General features: G+C 39.8%; 3 protein-coding genes across 3 annotated transcripts in view; all 3 read left to right on the top strand.

The window, feature by feature from the left end:
* The window catches only part of GCK72_009885 (uncharacterized protein), a gene marked incomplete at both ends in the record, with an annotated part of 48,856 nt that extends 34,357 nt beyond the window's left edge, over positions 1-14,499 (top strand). The window contains 16 exons of the mRNA XM_053727579.1: positions 751-2,628; positions 2,766-3,635; positions 4,339-4,506; positions 4,554-5,906; positions 6,044-7,351; positions 7,488-8,138; positions 8,365-11,621; positions 11,666-11,858; positions 11,904-12,817; positions 12,866-12,967; positions 13,016-13,258; positions 13,305-13,542; positions 13,590-13,800; positions 13,847-14,071; positions 14,117-14,255; positions 14,301-14,499. Coding sequence (XP_053587156.1) covers positions 751-2,628; positions 2,766-3,635; positions 4,339-4,506; positions 4,554-5,906; positions 6,044-7,351; positions 7,488-8,138; positions 8,365-11,621; positions 11,666-11,858; positions 11,904-12,817; positions 12,866-12,967; positions 13,016-13,258; positions 13,305-13,542; positions 13,590-13,800; positions 13,847-14,071; positions 14,117-14,255; positions 14,301-14,499 — 11,949 coding nt within the window. The remainder of the gene's footprint in view (positions 1-750; positions 2,629-2,765; positions 3,636-4,338; positions 4,507-4,553; positions 5,907-6,043; positions 7,352-7,487; positions 8,139-8,364; positions 11,622-11,665; positions 11,859-11,903; positions 12,818-12,865; positions 12,968-13,015; positions 13,259-13,304; positions 13,543-13,589; positions 13,801-13,846; positions 14,072-14,116; positions 14,256-14,300) is intronic.
* An 895-nt stretch (positions 14,500-15,394) lies between these two features.
* On the top strand, positions 15,395-17,055 carry GCK72_009886 (uncharacterized protein; the record flags this gene model as incomplete). The annotated part of the gene is made up of 5 exons (XM_003112940.2): positions 15,395-15,513; positions 15,558-15,803; positions 15,848-16,169; positions 16,234-16,523; positions 16,611-17,055. The coding sequence occupies 5 exons, from the start codon at positions 15,395-15,397 to the stop codon at positions 17,053-17,055; spliced, it is 1,422 nt and encodes a 473-aa protein (XP_003112988.2).
* An 861-nt stretch (positions 17,056-17,916) lies between these two features.
* GCK72_009887 (uncharacterized protein) lies at positions 17,917-19,461 on the top strand (the record flags this gene model as incomplete). The annotated part of the gene is made up of 5 exons (XM_003113009.2): positions 17,917-17,967; positions 18,207-18,307; positions 18,365-18,458; positions 18,906-19,037; positions 19,366-19,461. 5 exons carry the CDS (start codon positions 17,917-17,919, stop codon positions 19,459-19,461), a joined length of 474 nt encoding a protein of 157 aa, XP_003113057.2.
* Positions 19,462-22,250: the final 2,789 nt, after the last annotated feature.

Consider the following 22,250-nt stretch of genomic DNA (forward strand, 5'->3'; position numbering starts at 1 on the left):
AATTCTGTAAGTTTATTTCAATTGAAGTCTTTTTAAAGGTCGAACCTACGGTGTACGTTCACTTTCACCCCCCAACTCCATCACAATTGCCCCCCACCTGCACGGTAGGGAATGGCCCCCCATTTCCCTTTCATTATCGATTAAATTTTAAAAATTCGTGACCTTTCAATGCCCCCACGTAGCCCAAGTGTTTGTAGCAGCAGTTCGTTTTTATTATTTATTTCGATATATCGAAGACTGCTGTATGGTTCTAGAGGCAATTAGGGGCCATTAGAGGTAAGTAAGGGGCATGTGCGAGCTCTATTGGGGGTGATTATGGATACATGGACTATTTCCACACTCCTCCCCCACTCCGATAAGGATTCCATAATTACCCCCCCCCCCCCACGTAGAAGTAGGGGGTCAATTATGAACTCTAGAAGTTCCACATTTCTCCCCATACTCCCCCACATTTCCCCAATCCCGTTCATGGGGGGCGATCATGGACTGTCGAAAGTTCATGATCACCCCCCGCTCTGTTATAACCCCCCTATGGAATCATACCCCAAACCTGTGGGATGGGGGGTGATACCATAACGTGGGGGATCCTTCCGGAGTGGGGGGCGATTGTGGAAATATACCTTAAAATTAACAAGATTCGAGCAATCAAGCTTCAAATCAAAATAGAAAAAAAGCAACGGTACAGTTTCAGTTCCCACCTTCCAGGCATCCTTACTAGGGACTAATCCAGACGTATTTTCGTAATTTCAGATACTTCCAACTGATGAATCCGGAAACTACATCTATCCAGTTATTGGACCTGATGGACAAGTTCTTGGAACTGACTCAACCGGAAAGACTGTATACCCAGTTCGTGGACCAGATGGCACTCCACTGCCAACGGATGCTTCTGGAGCTGTCCTTGGACCAGACGGAGAGCCGATTCCAACTGATGCCAGTGGTAAACCACTCTCCAAAGATGGATCTCCACTTCCAACTGACGCTTCTGGCAACTACGTTCTTGTTCCAACTGATCAAGACGCATCGAGAACTCTTCCAACTGATGATGCTGGAAACGTGATTTATCCAATTGTGAAACCCGATGGAACTCTTCTTCCTACTGACTCAACTGGTGCCTTTGTCACTGATGATGGCGAAGTTATTGAGAAAAATGAAGACGGAGTACCACTGGGACCTGATGGCCAAGTCCTAACAACTGATGCAAACGGAAACTACATATATCCAGGACCAGATGGGCAAGTTCTCCCCACAGATTCCGTCATTCCAATAATTGTCGATCAAAGTGGAAAACCGCTTCCAACTGATTCAAATGGAAAATATCTTGATAACAATGGAAATCCAATTGTGATTGAAGGAGATGAACCAACTGGACCAGAAGAACATAAATTGGAAAAGAATGAAAAGGGAGAATGGGTTTATCCATTGGTCGATAAATCAGGAAAACCAATTGAAACGGATGAGAATGATAAACCAGTTATTACTGTCGTTGATACTGAAGGAAATCAATTATCAAAGAATGATGATGGAAACTGGATTGATTTATCTGGAAATGAAATCGATACAGATGAACTTGGAAGACCATTGGATTCAGAAGGAAAACCATACAAATTTGATGATGATGGACGTGTTGTCATTTCTCCAGAAGTTGAACAAGAGGACGCCACACCAGCTATTCCATTCATTATTGTTGATGGTGAACCAATCAATGAAAACGATGGAGTTTATACAGATAAGGAAGGAAATGTGATCGAAACAAACTCAGATGGACAACCAATTGATGAAAACGGACAAGTACTTCCGAAAAATGAAGATGGAGAATTTGTGAAACCAAGTACTGTCGGAACTACGAAAGCAACGATTGTATCACCTGATGGAACACCACTTCCAACTGATGCATCTGGTGCTGCCATTGGTGTGGATGGAGAGCCAATTCCGACGGATTCTAATGGAAGACCATTGGCACAAGATGGATCACCACTCCCAACGGACAATCAAGGAAATTATATTCTGGTTCCTTCTGACGAAGCGACGACGAAAGTTCTTCCTACGGACGATACTGGAAATGTCATTCATCCAATTACTAGACCAGATGGAACTCTTCTTGGAACGGACTCAACTGGAGAACACATAACCGATGACGGTCAAGTGATCGAGAAAGATGATGAAGGTAAACCAGTTGGACCAGATGGAGCAGTTCTACCAACTGATGACGCTGGAAACTTTATCTATCCTGTAGTAGGACCAGATGAACAGATTTTACCAACTGACTCAACTGGAAAAACTGTGTATCCAGTACGTGGACCAGATGGAACTCCACTGCCAACTGATGCTTCTGGAGTTGTCATTGGACCAGACGGAGAACCAATCCCAACTGATGCCAGTGGTAAACCACTCTCCAAAGATGGATCACCACTTCCAACTGACAATCAAGGAAACTACGTTCTCGTTTCATCCGATGAAGATGCAACAAGAACGCTTCCAACTGATTCAGAAGGATCTGTTATTTATCCAATTACTAATCCAGATGGAACTCCACTCGGTACTGATGCATCTGGTTCATTCGTCACCCAAGATGGTCAGTTGATTGAGAAGAATGAAGATGGAAAACCAATTGGACCAGATGGGCAGGTATGAATCGTTTCAAAAATGATAATTTTTTGGCACCGAATTGCTCGGCATCACGCATTAATCTAGTTTTGATCAAAATAGAATCACAGTCGATTTATTACAAAATCCTTCCTACTCTAATAATTGAATTATTTCAGGTACTGCCTACTGATGACGCTGGAAACTATATCTACCCAGTTATTGGACCTGATGGCCAAGTTCTTGGAACTGACTCAACCGGAAAGACTGTGTACGCAGTACGTGGACCAGATGGAACTCCACTACCAACTGATGCCTCTGGAGCAGTTATTGGACCAGACGGAGAGCCAATCCCAACAGATGCCAGTGGTAAACCACTTTCCAAAGATGGATCACCACTTCCAACTGACGCTTCTGGCAATTACGTTCTTGTTCCAACCGATGAAGAGGTTACAAAAATTATTGCAACTGACGATACTGGTAACGTTGTCCATCCAATCACTAGACCAGATGGAACTCCGTTGAAAACAGATTCAGATGGAGCATTTATTACTGATGATGGACAAGTTGTCGAAAAAGATGACGAGGGTAAACCACTTGGCCCTGATGGATCTGTTCTTCCCACTGACGATGCTGGAAACTATATCTATCCAGTTATCGGACCTGACGGACAACCTCTAACAACTGATTCCGAAGGAAAAGCTGTGTATCCAGTTCGTGGACCAGATGGCACTCCACTGCCAACGGATGCTTCTGGAGCTGTCATTGGACCAGACGGAGAACCGATTCCAACTGATTCCAGCGGAAAGCCGCTTTCCAAAGATGGATCACCACTTCCAACTGACGCTTCTGGCAGTTACGTTCTTGTTCCAACCGACGAAGATACAACAAGAATTCTCCCTACTGATGACGAAGGAAATGCCATTCATCCAATTGTTTCACCAGATGGAATTCTTCTTGCAACTGATTCAACTGGTAACTTCATATTGGAAGATGGCCAAGTTATTCAAAAAAATAAGGATGGAAAACCTATCGATGCGGATGGTCAGGTAATATTATGTTTACAACGAAGTGTTTCTATCCATCGTTCTGAAAGTAGTTTTATTGTGATTTGGCAAATCATAAAGTTGTGTTAATTTATTTTGATTCTTCGGAATAATTTTTATCGCTTCTCTATATTAAAGAATAACCCGCCAAAAGGGCTTGGGGAAAGCCCTCCTACCCCGTTAAATTTTGGCCTAGTTGAGGTTCTATTTGCTTGATTCGCGGGTTGGGCAATGAATGCTCAACAGTGGGTGTCTGTGTTTCTATGAGGGGTTTTGGTTGTTAAATAGTGACGGTTTTATAGTCATTAACGGGGGACTGATATTCAATGATGGGGACCTGATGTTCCGTGGGTGGGGGTCCTATGTTCCATAGTGGGTGACTATTGATAAACCGTTACAACTAATTGCAAACAGTGAAAATTACGCACACTCATTTAGAGAAGGGCTCTAGAGGATGAGGTGATTTGTCATGAATCCCAGGTTCTTGAACAATCGTCCTCCCACTTTGTACAGGAGGGAGTTCATTGTTCAATACAGAAATAGAAATATAATCCCCGTCGTGCGGAAAAAGCCACCATCTCTTTTGTGTTGGATGCGGTGCTGTTCCCAAAAAAGTAACTTTCAATGTGGGGGACTCGATTGATCTGGGGGAAAGGCGATAAATAAAGATAGCTGATTTTTCTTATCTGATTGAACGAGTTTACAGATTCTTCCAACCGATGCATCTGGAAACTATGTGTATTCAACTTCTGGAGACAAGCAAACAGGACCAACGGATGCCACTGGGAGCTTAATATATCCAATCACATTGCCAGATGGAACAGTCATTGAAAAACCTGCGCAACCAGCTAAACCTGTTGGTCCTGACGGACAAGTAAGAGATAAGGGACGATTGATAATCTCCTAAAATAGATTTTACAGATCCTACCAACTGACAGCGAAGGTAACTACATTGGACCGGATGGACATGTTCTACCAACAGATGTGTTCGGAAACTTTGTTCACCCAGTAATCGAACCTGATGGGCAAGTTCTTGGAACTGACTCAACCGGAAAGACTGTGTACCCAGTTCGTGGACCAGATGGAACCCCACTTCCAACTGATACTTCTGGAGCTGTCATTGGACCAGATGGAGAACCAATTCCAACTGATGCCAGTGGTAAACCAGTCTCCAAAGATGGATCACCACTTCCAACCGACAGCTCTGGCAATTATGTACTTGTTCCAACCGAGGAAGACGCTTCAAAAACTCTTCCAACTGATGATGAAGGAAAAGTTATTTATCCAATCACTAAACCAGATGGAGCTCCACTTCCAACCGATTCAAACGGAAAGTTCATCACTGAAGATGGTCAAATTGTTCAAGTCGATGAAGAAGGAAAACCAATTGGACCTGATGGATCTGTTCTTCCAACTGATGATGCTGGAAACTATATCTATCCAGTTATCGGACCTGACGGACAACCACTACCAACTGACTCAACCGGAAAGACAGTATATCCAGTTCGTGGACCAGACGGAACACCACTTCCAACGGATGCCTCTGGTGCTGTTATTGGTGTGGATGGAGAGCCAATTCCAACGGATTCTAATGGAAGACCATTGGCACAAGATGGATCACCACTCCCAACGGACAATCAAGGAAATTATATTCTGGTTCCTTCTGACGAAGCGACGACGAAAGTTCTTCCTACGGACGATACTGGAAATGTCATTCATCCAATTACTAGACCAGATGGAACTCTTCTTGGAACGGACTCAACTGGAGAACACATAACCGATGACGGTCAAGTGATCGAGAAAGATGATGAAGGTAAACCAGTTGGACCAGATGGAGCAGTTCTACCAACTGATGACGCTGGAAACTTTATCTATCCTGTAGTAGGACCAGATGAACAGATTTTACCAACTGACTCAACTGGAAAAACTGTGTATCCAGTACGTGGACCAGATGGAACTCCACTGCCAACTGATGCTTCTGGAGTTGTCATTGGACCAGACGGAGAACCAATCCCAACTGATGCCAGTGGTAAACCACTCTCCAAAGATGGATCACCACTTCCAACTGACAATCAAGGAAACTACGTTCTCGTTTCATCCGATGAAGATGCAACAAGAACGCTTCCAACTGATTCAGAAGGATCTGTTATTTATCCAATTACTAATCCAGATGGAACTCCACTCGGTACTGATGCATCTGGTTCATTCGTCACCCAAGATGGTCAGTTGATTGAGAAGAATGAAGATGGAAAACCAATTGGACCAGATGGACAGGTATGAATCGTTTCAAAAATGATAATTTTTTGGCACCGAATTGATCAGCATCACGCATTAATCTAGTTTTGATCGAAATAGAATCACAGTCGATTTATTACAAAATCTTTCCTTCTTTAATAATTTAATTATTTCAGGAACTGCCTACTGATGACGCTGGAAACTATATCTACCCAGTTATTGGACCTGATGGCCAAGTTCTTGGAACTGACTCAACCGGAAAGACTGTGTACGCAGTACGTGGACCAGATGGAACTCCACTACCAACTGATGCTTCTGGAGCTGTCATTGGACCAGACGGAGAACCGATCCCAACTGATGCCAGTGGTAAACCACTCTCCAAAGATGGATCTCCATTGCCAACTGATGCTTCCGGCAACTACGTTCTTGTTCCATCCGATGAAGATACAACAAGAACGCTTCCAACTGATTCCGAGGGAAATGTGATTTATCCTATCACAAGACCAGATGGAACACCACTAGGAACCGATTCAAATGGCAAGTTTGTGTCGGAAGATGGTCAAATTATTGGTAGTAATGAAGATGGAAAACCGATTGGTCCAGACGGACAAGTTCTGCCAACTGATGCTTCCGGACATTACATCTACCCGATCACTGGACCAGATGGACAAATATTGCCAACAGATGCTTCTGGAAAACCAATTTATCCAGTATTCAATGAAGACGGATCCCAACTTCCAACTGATTCCACTGGGCTATCAATCGGCCCTGACGGTGAAACAATCCCAACAGAACCATCTAGTGGCATTCCACTTTCCAAGGATGGGTCACCACTTCCAACAGATTCTAATGGACACTTTGTTCTTGTTTCATCAGAAGACACTACAACTGCTGTTCACTCATCTGACGAATTTGATAAAATCATCACTGCTGTCACGAAACCTGACGGTACTCTGCTTTCTACTGACTCCACAGGAAACTATGTCACTGATGAAGGACAATTAATTGAGAAGAACGACGAAGGAAAACCAGTTGGACCAGATGGATCTGTTCTTCCAACTGACGACGCTGGAAACTATATCTATCCAGTCATCGGACCTGATGGACAACCTCTCCCAACTGACTCTGAAGGAAAAACTGTGTATCCAGTGAAAGGACCAGATGGAACTCCGCTTCCAACGGATGTTTCTGGAGCCGTCATTGGACCAGACGGAGAACCAATCCCAACTGATGCCAGTGGAAAACCACTTTCTAAAGATGGATCTCCACTCCCAACTGACAATCAAGGAAACTACGTTCTCGTTTCATCCGATGAAGATACAACAAGAACGCTTCCAACTGATTCAGAAGGATCTGTTATTTATCCAATTACTAATCCAGATGGAACTCCACTCGGTACTGATGCATCTGGTTCATTCGTCACCCAAGATGGTCAGTTGATTGAGAAGAATGAAGATGGAAAACCAATTGGACCAGATGGACAGGTATGAATCGTTTCAAAAATGATAATTTTTAGCACCGAATTGATCAGCATCACGCATTAATCTAGTTTTGATCAAAATAGAATCACAGTCGATTTATTACAAAATCCTTCCTACTCTAATAATTGAATTATTTCAGGTACTGCCTACTGATGACGCTGGAAACTATATCTACCCAGTTATTGCACCTGATGGCCAAGTTCTTGTAACTGACTCAACCGGAAAGACTGTGTACCCAGTTCGTGGACCAGATGGAACTCCACTTCCAACTGATGCTTCTGGAGCAGTTATTGGACCAGACGGAGAGCCAATCCCAACTGATTCAAATGGAAAACCATTGGCACAAGACGGATCACCACTCCCTACTGACAATCAAGGAAACTACATCATCATCGCGGCTGGAGAAGATACTACCAAATCTCTTCCGACTGACGATGCTGGTAACATTATTCATCCAATAATGAGACCAGATGGAACTCTTCTTTCAACTGATTCTACTGGTTCTTATCTTACGGAAGACGGTCAAGTAATTGAACGTGATAATGAAGGAAGACCACTTGGACCAGATGGTCAAGTACTTCCAACAGACGATTCAGGAAACTATATCTATCCAGAGACAGCATCTGATGGTAGTATCCTTCCTACTGATAGCGAAGGAGAACTCATCTATCCAGTTATTTCACCAGATGGAACACCATTAGCAACAGATTCAACTGGACATTATGTTACTGCAGATGGAAAGATTGTTGAGAAAAATGAGGAAGGAAAGCCAATTGGACCAGATGGACAGGTTAGGAAAAAATTGTCATTTTCATAATGATCATATAATCGTTAAAAACTTCCACCCGACTTCTTTGCCAATGGGTAGTAGTCCGATATAATAATATAATACAAGTAGGTAATAGTAGCAATACTTGAAACAATAATTCATTGAGTTCATTTCGAAGGATTTGATGCGACTGTACTAATACCATATGATAAGCCCTTAAAAAGACACTGAAGTGAGAAATTTTTAGATACTCCAAACCGATAATGCTGGAAACTACGTCTACCCCGTAATTGGACCTGATGGACAAGTTCTCGGAACTGACTCAACCGGAAAGACTGTGTACCCAGTTCGTGGACCAGATGGAACTCCACTGCCAACTGATGCTTCTGGAGCTGTCATTGGACCAGACGGAGAGCCGATTCCAACTGATGCCAGTGGTAAACCACTCTCCAAAAATGGATCTCCACTCACAACTGACGCTTCTGGCAATTACGTTCTTGTTCCAACCGATAAAGAGACAACAAAAACTCTTCCAACTGATGATGAAGGAAATGTTCTTTATCCAATCACTAGACCAGATGGAGCTCCACTTCCAACCGATTCAAACGGAAGGTTCATCACAGAAGATGGCCAAATTGTTCAAGTCGATGAAGAAGGAAAACCTATTGGACCTGATGGATCTGTTCTTCCCACTGATGATGCTGGAAACTATATCTATCCAGTTATCGGACCTGATGGACAACCACTACCAACAGATTCTGAAAGCAAGACAGTATATCCAGTACGTGGACCAGACGGAACACCACTTCCAACGGATGCATCTGGTGCTGTTATCGGACCAGACGGAGAGCCAATTCCTACTGATGCCAGTGGAAGACCATTGGCGCAAGATGGATCCCCACTTCCAACTGATAATCAAGGAAATTACATTCTTGTACCATCAGATGATGAAGTCACAAAATCTCACTCCACTGATTCTTCTGGAATTTACATCTATCCAATAACTCATCCAGATGGAACTCCGCTTGGAACCGATTCTTCCGGGTCTTACATCACTCAAGATGGGCAAATTATTGCTAAGAACGACGAAGGAATTCCGATTGGACCTGATGGATCTGTTCTTCTAACGGATGACTCTGGACATTACATTTATCCAGCTGTTGGGCCTGATGGACAAGTGATTCCAACTGACTCTGAAGGAAAGACAGTATATCCAGTACGTGGACCAGACGGAACACCACTTCCAACGGATGCATCTGGTGCTGTTATCGGACCAGACGGAGAGCCAATTCCTACTGATACCAGTGGAAGACCATTGGCGCAAGATGGATCCCCACTCCCAACTGATAATCAAGGAAATTACATTCTGGTTCCTTCTGACGAAACGACGACGAAAGTTCTCCCAACTGACGAATCAGGAAATGTCGTTTATGCAATTACAAAGCCTGACGGAACTCTGTTAGGAACTGATTCGTCAGGAGATTTCATCACTGATCATGGAAAGGTTGTCGAAAAAGATGAAGATGGAAAACCGATTGGTCCAGACGGACAAGTTCTGCCAACTGATGCTTCCGGACATTACATCTACCCGATCACTGGACCAGATGGACAAATATTGCCAACAGATGCTTCTGGAAAACCAATTTATCCAGTATTCAATGAAGACGGATCCCAACTTCCAACTGATTCCACTGGGCTATCAATCGGCCCTGACGGTGAAACAATCCCAACAGAACCATCTAGTGGCATTCCGCTTTCCAAGGATGGGTCACCACTTCCAACTGATGCTACAGGTCAATATATTTTGGTTTCTTCTCCAGATGATGTCACCAAAACTCACCCAACTGATGAAAATGGAAATGTTATTTACCCTATTACAAGACCAGATGGAACACTTCTTTCAACTGATTCAACTGGTTCATATCTCACTGATGATGGACAACTAATTGAAAAAGATAATGAAGGAAAACCACTTGGACCTGATGGATTTGTTCTTCCAACAAGTTCATCCGGAGACTACATCTATCGAGCTCTCGGACCAGATGGAAAAGTTCTGCCAACTGACAATTCTGGTAATGTTATCTATCCAATTGTGTATCTTGATGGAACCCCACTAGGTACTGATTCTACTGGATCGTTTATCACGGAAGACGGTGAAGTTGTTGGAAAAGACGATAGTGGAAAACCTATCGGTCCAGACAATCAAGTGCTACCAACCGATGATTCTGGAAACTATATCTATCCAGTTATCGGACCTGATGGACAACCACTTCCAACTGATGCATCCGGAAAACTAATCCATCCAGTCTACACTCCAGACGGAACGCAATTACCAACAGACGCTTCTGGAGCTTCTATCGATCCTGACGGCCAGCTTGTTCCAACTGACTCTTCCGGTAAGCCGCTTGGAAAGGATGGTTCTATATTACCAACAGATAACAGTGGTAGATATATTCTTGTTCATGGAGATGGGGCCGTTACTAAGACTGTACCAACAGATGAATCTGGCAATACTATTTATCCAATCACAAGACCAGATGGAACTCTACTTTCGACCGACTCAACTGGTATTTTCATCACAGACGAAGGACATATTATTGAGAAAGATGACGAAGGAAAACCAATTGGACCAGATGGACAAATTCTTCCAACCGATGGATATGGAAACTACGTATACCCTGCCGGAAGTGATGTTGGAGGGGCGAAACTACTTCCAACAGATGAAAACGGACACACTATATTCCCCGTTATTCGTCCAGATGGATCTCTTCTTTCCACAGAATCTTCTGGTTCATTTGTTACTGATGATGGAACAGTTGTTTCCAAAAATGATCAAGGAAAACCATTGGGTCCAGATGGACAAGTTCTGCCAACTGACTCCGCTGGAAATTACATTTACCCATCAATCGGCCCAGACGGATCCCCACTGCCAACAGACTCAAATGGAAAACCTGCATACACAGTTATTGGAAGATATGGAGATGTATTACCAACCGATTCACTTGGCAGATCAGTCAATATCGATGGTTCAGTTGTACCAACAGACGATCAAGGTCTCCCAATCGATCAATATGGTATTGTTTTGCCAACTGACACGACCAGAAAGTTGCATACTTTGGTTCCAACTCGCCGCCCGTCTGAATTCTGTTATGTTACATCTCACATTGATCTTCTTCTCGTTATTGATTCATCGAACAACATCAAAGTTCTTGACTACAGAGTCATGAAAGAGTTGATCAAGAATTTCCTCGCTGAGCATTTCAATCTTCGCAAACATCAAGTTCGTATTGGACTCGTGAAATACGGAGATGGAGCTGAAATTCCAATTTCTTTGGGTGATTACGATAATGAAGATGATCTGGTACATCGTATCAGTGAATCTCGTCGACTTAAAGGACGTGCTCAACTCGGTGCTGGACTTCGTGAGGCTCTTGATGAGCTTTCTATTTCTGGAGTTGATGGAGTACCACAAATTGTTCTTGTTATCAAGAATGGAAAGGCTAGGTAAGTTCTAATACCATTGATCAAAACTCAAATGTTGTTTTCAGTGATGACTATCCGTCTGCTGTTCAATCTCTCAAGTCTGAACGAAATGTTACCGTATTCGTTGTGGACTCTGGAGATGAAGAAAGTCAAAAACAAAACACAGAACTTACTGATGCTGATAAGGTGATCGTAGTTCCACAATGGCGCGGAGCTGATTCAGAAGTTCTTGGTCCCATTGCAGATTACATTTGCAAGGTATTGTCACTAATATTTTTTAGTTATCCACACTATTCATTACAGATTGTTCCAAACGTGGAAAGTGCTCGTACCTGGCCAACTCCTAGAACAAAGGCAACAACTCCAGCTGGTTCCGGAAGAAGTTGTTCATCGATTGATTTCGAATCTGACGTCATTATTGTTTTGGATTCTTCTGAAAACTTCACACCTGATGAATTCGATAGTATGAAAGACGCTGTTGCCAGCATTGTTGATACAGGATTCGACCTTGCACCAGATGTTTCGAAGATTGGATTCGTTATCTATAGTGACAAGGTCGCTGTTCCAGTTGCACTCGGACATTACGAAGATAAAATTGAACTCATCGAAAAGATTGTGGACGCTGAAAAGATAAATGACGGTGTTGCAATTGCATTGTATGGTTTGAATGCGGCGAGACAACAATTCCAACTTCATGGACGAGAGAATGCAACAAAGATTGTAATTCTTATTACAAACGGAAAGAACAGAGGAAACGCTGCAGCTGCTGCGGAAGATCTGAGAGATATGTATGGAGTTCAACTCTTCGCAGTTGCTGTTGGATCTAATCCAGATGAACTTGCAACAATCAAGAGACTTGTTGGAAACTCAAATCCTGATCATGTCATTGAAGTTGCTCAGTCTACTGAAATTGATGACAACGCTGTTGGAATTCTGAAGGCTGTATGTGGAAACACAGCTCAGAAGAACTCTGAAATGCCATCTCATTTGACAACAAAGAGAGATGTTCAATCTCAAAAGTATACAACGGCTCCAATGCTTCGAACGACTCGTGCAGTCTCTGGAGGTCTTTGTAACGATGGAATCAGAAGACCTTATCATATTAACATTTTGGTTGACATCACATCAAGAGCTTCTACGGATGAATTTGGTCGTGTTCTCAATCATCTTGTTAACTTTTTCAATGATCGTTTGAGAGATGAACAACACATGATTACGTATGTTTAAAAATTTTAAATAATTTAAGAACTAATTTATATTTTCAGAATCAACATCATCACCGTAAACAGCGAGAAAGTACAGAAGGTTATCAATAACTTACGCGTGGATCAGCTCGCTGATGAGCTCAATGGAATCACTCAACAATTGTATGTCAGAAACGCTCTAACATGTTTTAAACAATTTTATTTTTTCAGGGACGATAGCGTTTCTCCAAAACTAGGTGCTGGAATTGATGCTCTTGTTGAGCTCTCGAAAGAGAACTATATCAACGGAGCAGTGAAATTGATGATTATTGTCAGCTCAGATGGAACGTCGAGTGACGATGCTCTTCCAGCTTCAGAATACGCAAATGGAGACTTCCAACACAACATTATTGCTATTTCCGTCAGAAAACCAGCCACTGATCTTCTTTCCAAGGTCACCGGACTTCCAACAAGGTATCAATCCTCAGTTGAAGTTTCAAGTAAATTTTCTATTCTTCAGAGTCGTCCATCTCGACCAATGGTCAGCACCAAATGAGTTGTTCGACAGTTGGATTGCATATATCACTTGTGATTATGCCACTGCTAGTACCACTCGTAAATCAACAACTCCAAAAATGACAACTCTCCTTCCATATGGACGTGATGCATCCAAAGAGGATGCTACAAACATCGAATTGATCCCTTTGTCCCCATCATCCATCTCAGTGTCTTGGACATGTTGCACTAACAACAAATCGGTATGTTTCAGTTTTTCATGTACACCTGTAACCTCAATTCATTTCAGAACTACACAATTCTCTACACTCATGACACTTCTATTCCAAAGGAGAAATGGCTTCGAAAGGAAGCAACTTGCCGTGACAGTTTTGGAACACATCTTGACAATCTTCCATCTGATCATACTTATACAATCTGTGTGATGACAACCGAAAGAGTTGAAAACTCAACTGCTTTAAGTATTGATAAGAACTGCGACAGTCTTCATATTGATCTTAGTAAGTGTTCATTCATCTTTCCATTTCATTATTATCTGACTTCCAGATACCACTGCTCCTGAAAACTACGTGAAACCATCACCAACAAGTTGCAACTGTCAATGCTCCGAAGGAAAAGCTATTCTTCGTGCAACATGTGAAATGGTTATTGACACTAACCGCCCGATTGCCACCCTCCCACCAGCTACTGTGGATGAATGCCCATGCAAAGTGAAGGCTCACGGAGGACGTTGTCCAAAGGGTTACATTGCAAAGGACGGACAGTGTTATGGTAACTAATCTGATACTGAAAATTCCATCATCTAAATATTTACAGATATTGATGAATGTGCCACCAACAACGGACAGTGTACCGAGGGATGTGTCAACACTCCTGGATCTTATTACTGTGCTTGTCCACATGGAATGATGCGTGATCCTTTAGATCCATTCAACTGTGTCAACACTGCTAACTCGTAAGATTTCGTGAAATAGTTCTGACAATGTTGAATGATTTTCAGATTTGATAAAATCGCGGCACTCCTTGCCAACTATCTCGAAGCGAACACAAAGAATGCTGAATCAGAAGTTACATCCGTGAAGTCAGGAGAACGTGTTAACTACAAAGCAACGATCAAATCAGCCGACGACAAGACCATCACATTCGAATGGTCTCATGTTCCAGAAGTCGTTCGACGTGCCTTCAAATGGCTATTCTAATTTCTCAAAAACTCTCACAACCCCCTTCCCAACAAATCAATTTAAATACAGAAAATCTCCCATGAAACATAAATTATATATCTCGGTGAATGGTACGATTCTATTTATATATAGCTCTTCATATACTTAATTATCACTCTGTTACTTTCCACCATTCTTCTTTCAAAACTTCTCTTAACACCAATTTTGTTAACTGCCAATTAGGCTTTTCCTTTTAAAATTGCTTTTCTTAATGTGCCTTTAGAATTTTCATTTTTTTTCTCTTTAAATGTTTACTATTGCGGTGAAGTGGTCCAAATAAAAAATTTAAAAATTAAAGCATTGTTTTAAAGAAAATATGAGCCATTCAATAGAAATAGAAGAATTAAAAAACTTCTGAATAATCTATTATCAGATCTAGCACGCAATTGCGCCCAGGAGCAAAATATGAACTGCAGATGGGAGCAGTTCCTGTATGAATTAGTTGAGTTTTTATTGTTTCCTTCTTTTTTGTTGTTTCTTTAGAGGTCTCAAAACCTTCTCGTTCAGTTCGTTTCGATGTATGCCATCCATAGAGATTAATAAATCTCTCAGCGTTTTTTCCTATTTCGAAACCTTCCATAACTCCGAACCACATGATATCTCATACGCAGAATACCCCGAATTCCATAATTAGTCAGTTGACTCATTCCGTCTCATACGGCAAAAAATCAATGGAGTCTCTCCGAATGAGAGTGGCAGTATGTGTTGATGTCTCCCTCCATCTCTCTGCGTCTTTCTCCGTTCTCTACTCTTTCTTTTTCCCAATACTGAACATTTCTTCTCTTTTTTCTTCTTTATTTTCACGTGTTTCGTACTTTCCTCGTCATTTTGAACCAATAGTTTCGATATACTAAAATTCAATTCTATTTCAGAAATGCAACCTTTAGAAGTTCAACCAGAAACTTCTAGTTCTTCAGAAACTTTTCTCAATCTGTTGAAACTTCCGAAGAAATCATTGAAGAAACTCTATGAATATCTAAATCCGGTGGATTGGTTCGTTTTCTAGCTCTCTTTTCAATTATAATAGTTTATTTCAGTTATAATATTGCAAAATGTTCAAAACCATTGGAACACCAAGTGAAAAAACACAAAAATCTTTCAATTAATACCATCTATTTACGATTTGACAATGAGAAATCGTGTGTTGGAGCATATTTTGACAAATTCAAGTACACTGCTTGCGTATTTTATTCATGGAGAAAAGGAGATGGGGTGCGAAAAACCTGGAACAATTCGTATTATCTGAAGGCTCACAAGTTTCAAAATTATTTGTTTTGCAAGATGTAAGTTGTTTATTCAGACAAATATCATAATTCAATAATTGCAGTAATCACCCAAAAGAAGTGAAATCTCTCCAACCAACATTATTTCCAATCGATTGTATCAGTGGAATGATGGAAACATTCAACGAATTATGTTCAATGTTCCCTTCACAAAATGCATATATCTATGTTGGAGTGAATGTGAATGATCGAAAATCTTGTGAAGCATTCTGTTCCACACCCCTTCCGAGACAAATTCATTGCTTCCGATTGATTGGAACGAGACCACCAAAAACGGATAGAGTCAGAAAAGTGTTCCGTGCAGCAAATGTCAATGGAACGGTTCGGGTTTCTCATCAAGTTGGCCCTGCTTGTATGCAAGATGAAGTAAGTTTTTTAACTGAATAAGCATTTTCTTGTGAAAAAGAGTGTATATTTCAATCTATTCCAGTTAATCAATTCATACAATGTCGTACTTGATAACCCGGAATGGATAACCCGTGAAGAATTGTTATCTCTCAACAATGTGTCGATAGATATCGGACACAACAATTTAACAGCTGATGATCTAAATGCTTTTCTGATGCAATGGATGTTCCTCGACAGTGATCAAATAAGAGTTGAACGATTGGAAATTACATTGAGTCCACAAGCTTTTCAAAACAAGAGAAGTATCACAAATGGACTCATTTTACGTGATTGGAATCCAAAAGTGAGAGAAGGAGAATACTTTGACGCCAGGTGAGTAAAACTTCTGGAATTTTTGTGACTTAGTTACCAACATTGGACTTTATCTGATTAAGAACCTAATTGTTCATATCTTTTCAGTTCCTATCTGGCCAGAACTACTATTCGAGATCCAAGTAGCTTCCTCGATTGCAAGTACTCGAAAGATATTCAACGAGATGATGGACGTCTCGCAACAATTTTATTCTACGGAAAGAAACTTTATTTCATTGTTTGGCGGAACCGTTTCCCATACCGTACGATAAAAGAAGCTCGGAAGAAGGAAAAAGAAAGAAAAGCAGCAGCTATGATGTCGAAAGTTTTGAACGATGCCTTACGCCAATTGAATCAAATCTCTCAAGAAGAATGGAATAGAAAAACAGAATGGTTGGAAGCAGTTGTCACTTCTAGAAAAGTTGCGGCAGAAGAAGAGCAAAGAGCAAAAAGAAAGTATTTCGAAGCATTGAAAGAGTTTTTAGATACATCTGAGCCGAAACCAAAACGAAAACTACTGAAAACAATCACAATTTTCAAAAATTTACCTTGATAGGAATCGATTCATTCATTCTGTTCTAGCAACGTTTAGTTTTTGTTGTCTTTGAGCTTTTCTTGTATTTACTTGTAACTATTCTGTCGGTTTTAAATCTTTTCATTGAAAATTTATTGTTTACAACTTTAATTGTAGTTTTTGGGGAGTAGACTGTATAAATAAATTGTAATATTTCAAAATCATTTGCCTAAAAGAACAATAATAACAATGAAAATCAACCTTAGATGGTCCAGGAATAACTTGTTGAAAAATAAACATTCAGGATTATTTTAGTTTTCAAAGACTGATTGTACCTTGTAGGTAAGCGTCTAGATAACTTCACAACAAGCTATAATATATATTTCAATTTTGACCCGAAAGAAATGGATTACATCTACAGTACACCTACTCACTGACATATCAATTATTTACCATCATCATTTCTCAAACGTTCTTCAACTATCTCTCTTCTCTTTCTCCCAAATATTTAGTGACATAAACTCTCGCGCGCGCGCCAAAAATTTCAAATCAAACACCTTTTGCTATATACCATTTCTCTCCTCATTCAGGGTGGCAGATGTATGATAAGTTGTTCTTCCTCCCCTAGGCCCTTTTTTCTCTTTTTCAAAACGTCTTTTCCATTCTACGTCTTCTCATTTTTTGCATTCTCGTCTTCGTACCCGTCGGTGGCGTCGCCACGAAAATCAGATAGTATTTGGCGGAAAGAGAGACGAGAGAATCGGTTCCTGGCACGGAAGGCACGACGCCAAATTGGGCGGAGTCAAGACGGAAATTGTTCGAAATCTTATGAAGACTCCCAACACAGCTGACTGATTTGGTTCACTTACCTAAATTTCGGATTTTTGTTTGCAAATAAGAATGAAATACACTTGTGAAGCGATGAGAAGAATGAGTCAAACTCAGATTTCGGTGAGTTATTGATAGCTTTTTTTGTACACGATATACTTAGGTATGATATGATTATCAATGCAGTTGTATTCCTTTGGCTACTGTAATTTTATTTTATAAACTTTGAGTTGAGTAGGCTCTGAGTTATAGTTGTAGTCTGAATTAGTTGTATGCTTCTCGATTTCAAAACTATTTAAATAATAAATTGTCTGCAGTATACCCCCCATATTTTTCCTACCGTATCCTCATTCTGATTTTAGGATTCCTACATCTACCATCCATATCGTCAACGAAAAAACTCTACCACTTCGACTTATTCCGATTGTTCAAGTGTCTCCGCAAGTCCTTCAAGTTCAACAATGTAATATTTTCAATATTTTTGCTCTTACTCTCATAAATCATATCTATTTTATTTCAGGACATCATCTCCACCACCTCAAACCTTCAATAATGTCTATGATCGTCTCAAAGAATATATCAGTGAAGTTCCAAAAGATCCAGTTGTATGTCAAGTAAGTTACGAACATTTCTCTCATTTATAATCGAAAAGGGCAATTTTCTCACATCGTTTCGTTTTTGCAAGAATCGACGAAAACAAGTTTTTCGTGTGTTTCTCCATGTGTCTCTGTCTTTTCTCGTGTACTTTCTCTCTTTTTTTTCTTTTTTTCCTAAGGGTGAACACATTTAAAAAAGGTCAATTGAGAGAAGGGAAAGACAACATATTTGTGTACAAATTACACAGCTACGAACTTTCAAGTTACGTAACCGAGGACCTCCCTCGTAGTTGGATAACTCTGAATCCTTTAGATAAGATATTGACTACTGTATCTGTAGAACATGTAACACTTTGGACTGAAAACAGGGTTCTCTGTACACCTCAACAATGTTCTTACGTCATAATTATAGCAGACACGATCAATCTAAACTTATTTTTTAAATAATTTATCTTTTTTTCTCAGATTCTCCTGGACAGTCTCTCCCATATCATTGAGCTCGAACGTCAACTTGCTGAATTGGAACAAACGGCTGAAAAACTGAAAATGTGTCAATCAACTCCACCACCTACTTATTCTTCAACCAAATGGCATCATGTAAGTATAATAGAATTTTTATTTACTTGTACCAGCTGGTACCCCATTCAAACACATCAATCATTATGTTGTTGTTGGATAGCACTGGTCAAAGAGAAGACGACTGACCTTGTAGGTTTTCTGTTTTTGGAATCGAACAAAAATGATCGAAGATTGTGAAGCTGTACCTAAGAACACTTAAGATATTAATCAGAAAAAATGACCATGTGACCTAAAGATAGGACGAAAGTATGTGATTCTCGATCCGTTCTGTTCTGACAGAATGATTAGTTTTCTCAAAATGAAATGGAACAGAAAGTGAACTTATATAACAACCTTTTTCTTGCAGGAGAAGGTACCGGAAGACTTGGCTAACGTCGACGTCACTGAATTCAAGCATCTCGTTCACTCAGCTCCTCTCGTCTATGATACCATTTCTTACTGACTGTTTACCAACTCAATTTGTTTCTTTTTAGGCATCCATTATCATTACTTTTATTTCGAATCCCCCATTTCCAGATCTCCCCTTTTTTATATAACAATTCAACTGATAATTCTGATGTTTCCCGGTGAAAAAACAATTCAATTATCTCAGTGACTCCTTTTCATTTGTTTGTTGTTTTTATTCAGACAAATGAATTTTATTTTATGAAGAACATATTTATCATTTTACATAGGATTGAGCAAAAAATAACTAATTCCAGATTTTCAGGTGCTTTACTACTTGATTATTTGAAAAACTTGCAATACTGAGCTATCCAGAAGGGTTTCCATAATTCCTAACAAGATGAACCTTCATATACAATACGATAAGTATTGTGTAATATTACACTATCTAAATTTCGAGATTACTAAATTTTCTGTACTAATACTAACTGCTCTCAGTTTCTGAATTTAAGTTTCAAACTTTTCATTTTAATAGGGTAAATTTGCCTAGTTACTGAAATATGAACGAGAATCTGAATGATGTAAGCTCGTTCACATTTAGTACAAAAACTGTAGCTCTTCAGCACCACTATGGCTCACACTTGATTATTTTTTCGATAATATACTAGAAACGTGTATTTCTGATACTGTAGCAAACTAGGTTGCATAATTGCCGATGTCTGATAGTGAGAACTAATTCATTATTCCATTTAATTTTCTCTGTCAAAACTCGATGCTCCATCTGAACGTTCCCCAAACCTTGTCAGTGTGGAATGGAAGACCACATAAATAAAAATCTAGGATAAATCCGAAACAGCTGTTCTTCAACATTTGACCCTGTCTTCGCTCCCTGAATGGGTAATGGCGACTTCCTTGGCGCGGTAATAATTGGCGGATCGTAATTCAGCCAAATGACTGTATGGATTTGCGGCAGTCTTCTTCTTTTTCCTCCCAGGACACAGCAGGACACCTGTTTCGGGCAATCAACACCGACCTGGTCGCCATTTGCATAATGTGTTTTCTTGAAGAGAATAAGAAAGAAAAGAGTAAGAAGGATACCTAGTTGTCGGAACGAAGACATATGCATGTCATTTCTGAAGAAACCGCAGTTGAAAAAGAAGAAGAAGGATTAGACGACACCGTTCCACCACCTTGTTTCTTTTTGATCCCCGTGTAATATTACTACATTTTTAACATGTTTCTTGTTCCGTTCTGTTAGATTATTCTTCATTTTTCATTTCTTTTACCTGAGTGATTCCTACTCCATGTTCATTATTAATTGGTCTTCCCCGTAATCTCATGTCAGAAAGTAAAAATCTAGAATACGAATATCAATTTGAAAATAAGAAAAACAAGCCAGAAATGTTGTATTTTTCTGATTTCAGAAAAAAACGGCAAACATCGAGATGTAGATTCACGATTTCAAAAATTGTCATTTTGGCTCAGTTTCGATGAGTGTATCTTTCTCTTCATTTTTTTCTTGTAAGGAAAAAATCTTGAAGCCGAAATATTTTCTCAGCTCAGCTACATCTCAATAGAGTGGATTCGTACAGAAAACTGTTTCATTTTAATATGATATTTTCGGTTTTTTCTGCATTTTCTAATGAAATTTAATCAATCGGACTATGAGTCAATCGTTTCAACAACTGCAGTCAAAGTTGTCTCATTAGATTAGCAGATAAGCATAACAGAAAAAACTGATTTTCATGGCCAGGAGCTAGAAATTATGTTCATAAAACTAATTTTGTTTCATATTAGCTTAAATGTATTTGTTCTTTTCTCCCTTCTCCCAAAACTTCAATTTCGAATATTTCTCTATTTCTTCCCGTTTTTCGCCAATCTCCAAATCAACACCAACTGATAAACTGATCCATAATATATCCTTTGACCGACATTCTTTTTCTTCTCTTTCAATATTACTGATCCAAAAATCCGTGAATGAGGAGAGTGTGTGAGACGAAGAGACACAGATGCAAATTTTACGACTTCATTTTGAGACACAGAGACAAAAAGAAAAGAAGAAATTTGAATATTCAATCGGATCGGAGAGAGATCTGACCACTTTCTCCCATATTCACTCTCGTTCTCTGATTATCAAATTATCGTGTCATTCATTTTGAATTCAATTCTGGTTTGGTTTCTTCCGAATTTCTAAATAAGAATTTCATAAAATTTTATATCCATTTTCTGTCTTTTATCACTCGTTTTTCCATTTATTTCGTACTAAAATTTCATATGAAGTACTCTCTTATATTTCTCAAAAAACTAAACTCGCTTTTTTGTTAAATATTTTCCTTGTCCGAATTCAAAGTCATCAAATCTCCCACGAGTTAAACTATGTTCTTTTATTTACTCACGGTCTCTTCTTTCTTATTTTTTTTCTATTTTTGTTGGCTGTGTTCTATTTGAATTTCAGCTCATCTACTCTTGATACAATTGATTGAATTTTCTACAATTCGTTTTTTTCAGACAATCAAACTTCAATTTTCTTTTTTTGTCCTTTCTTTTCTCCAATCGCTGTCCATTTCAGAATCAAAAATTGGCAATGATTGAAAATGATTATGCGGTAAAGGTATTTATCTTGTATTCTAATTATTACGAATTTCAATCACTGCAATTTAAACTGATATTGTTCTTTACCACTGATAATATACTTTGTCTTTTTCCTTGTTTCCGTGTTTTCTCGATCCATAAAACACACCAAAAAATGCCAAAAATGTGCCACATTTTGTCTGTATTTACATTTCAAGGACTCACATACTAACCCTCTAACGTTGGAAAAAACTAACTGATAACAGAACATTTGGT

The sequence above is a fragment of the Caenorhabditis remanei genome, chromosome III (assembly GCF_010183535.1).
Source record: "Caenorhabditis remanei strain PX506 chromosome III, whole genome shotgun sequence".
NCBI classification, from domain to species: Eukaryota; Metazoa; Nematoda; class Chromadorea; order Rhabditida; family Rhabditidae; genus Caenorhabditis; species Caenorhabditis remanei.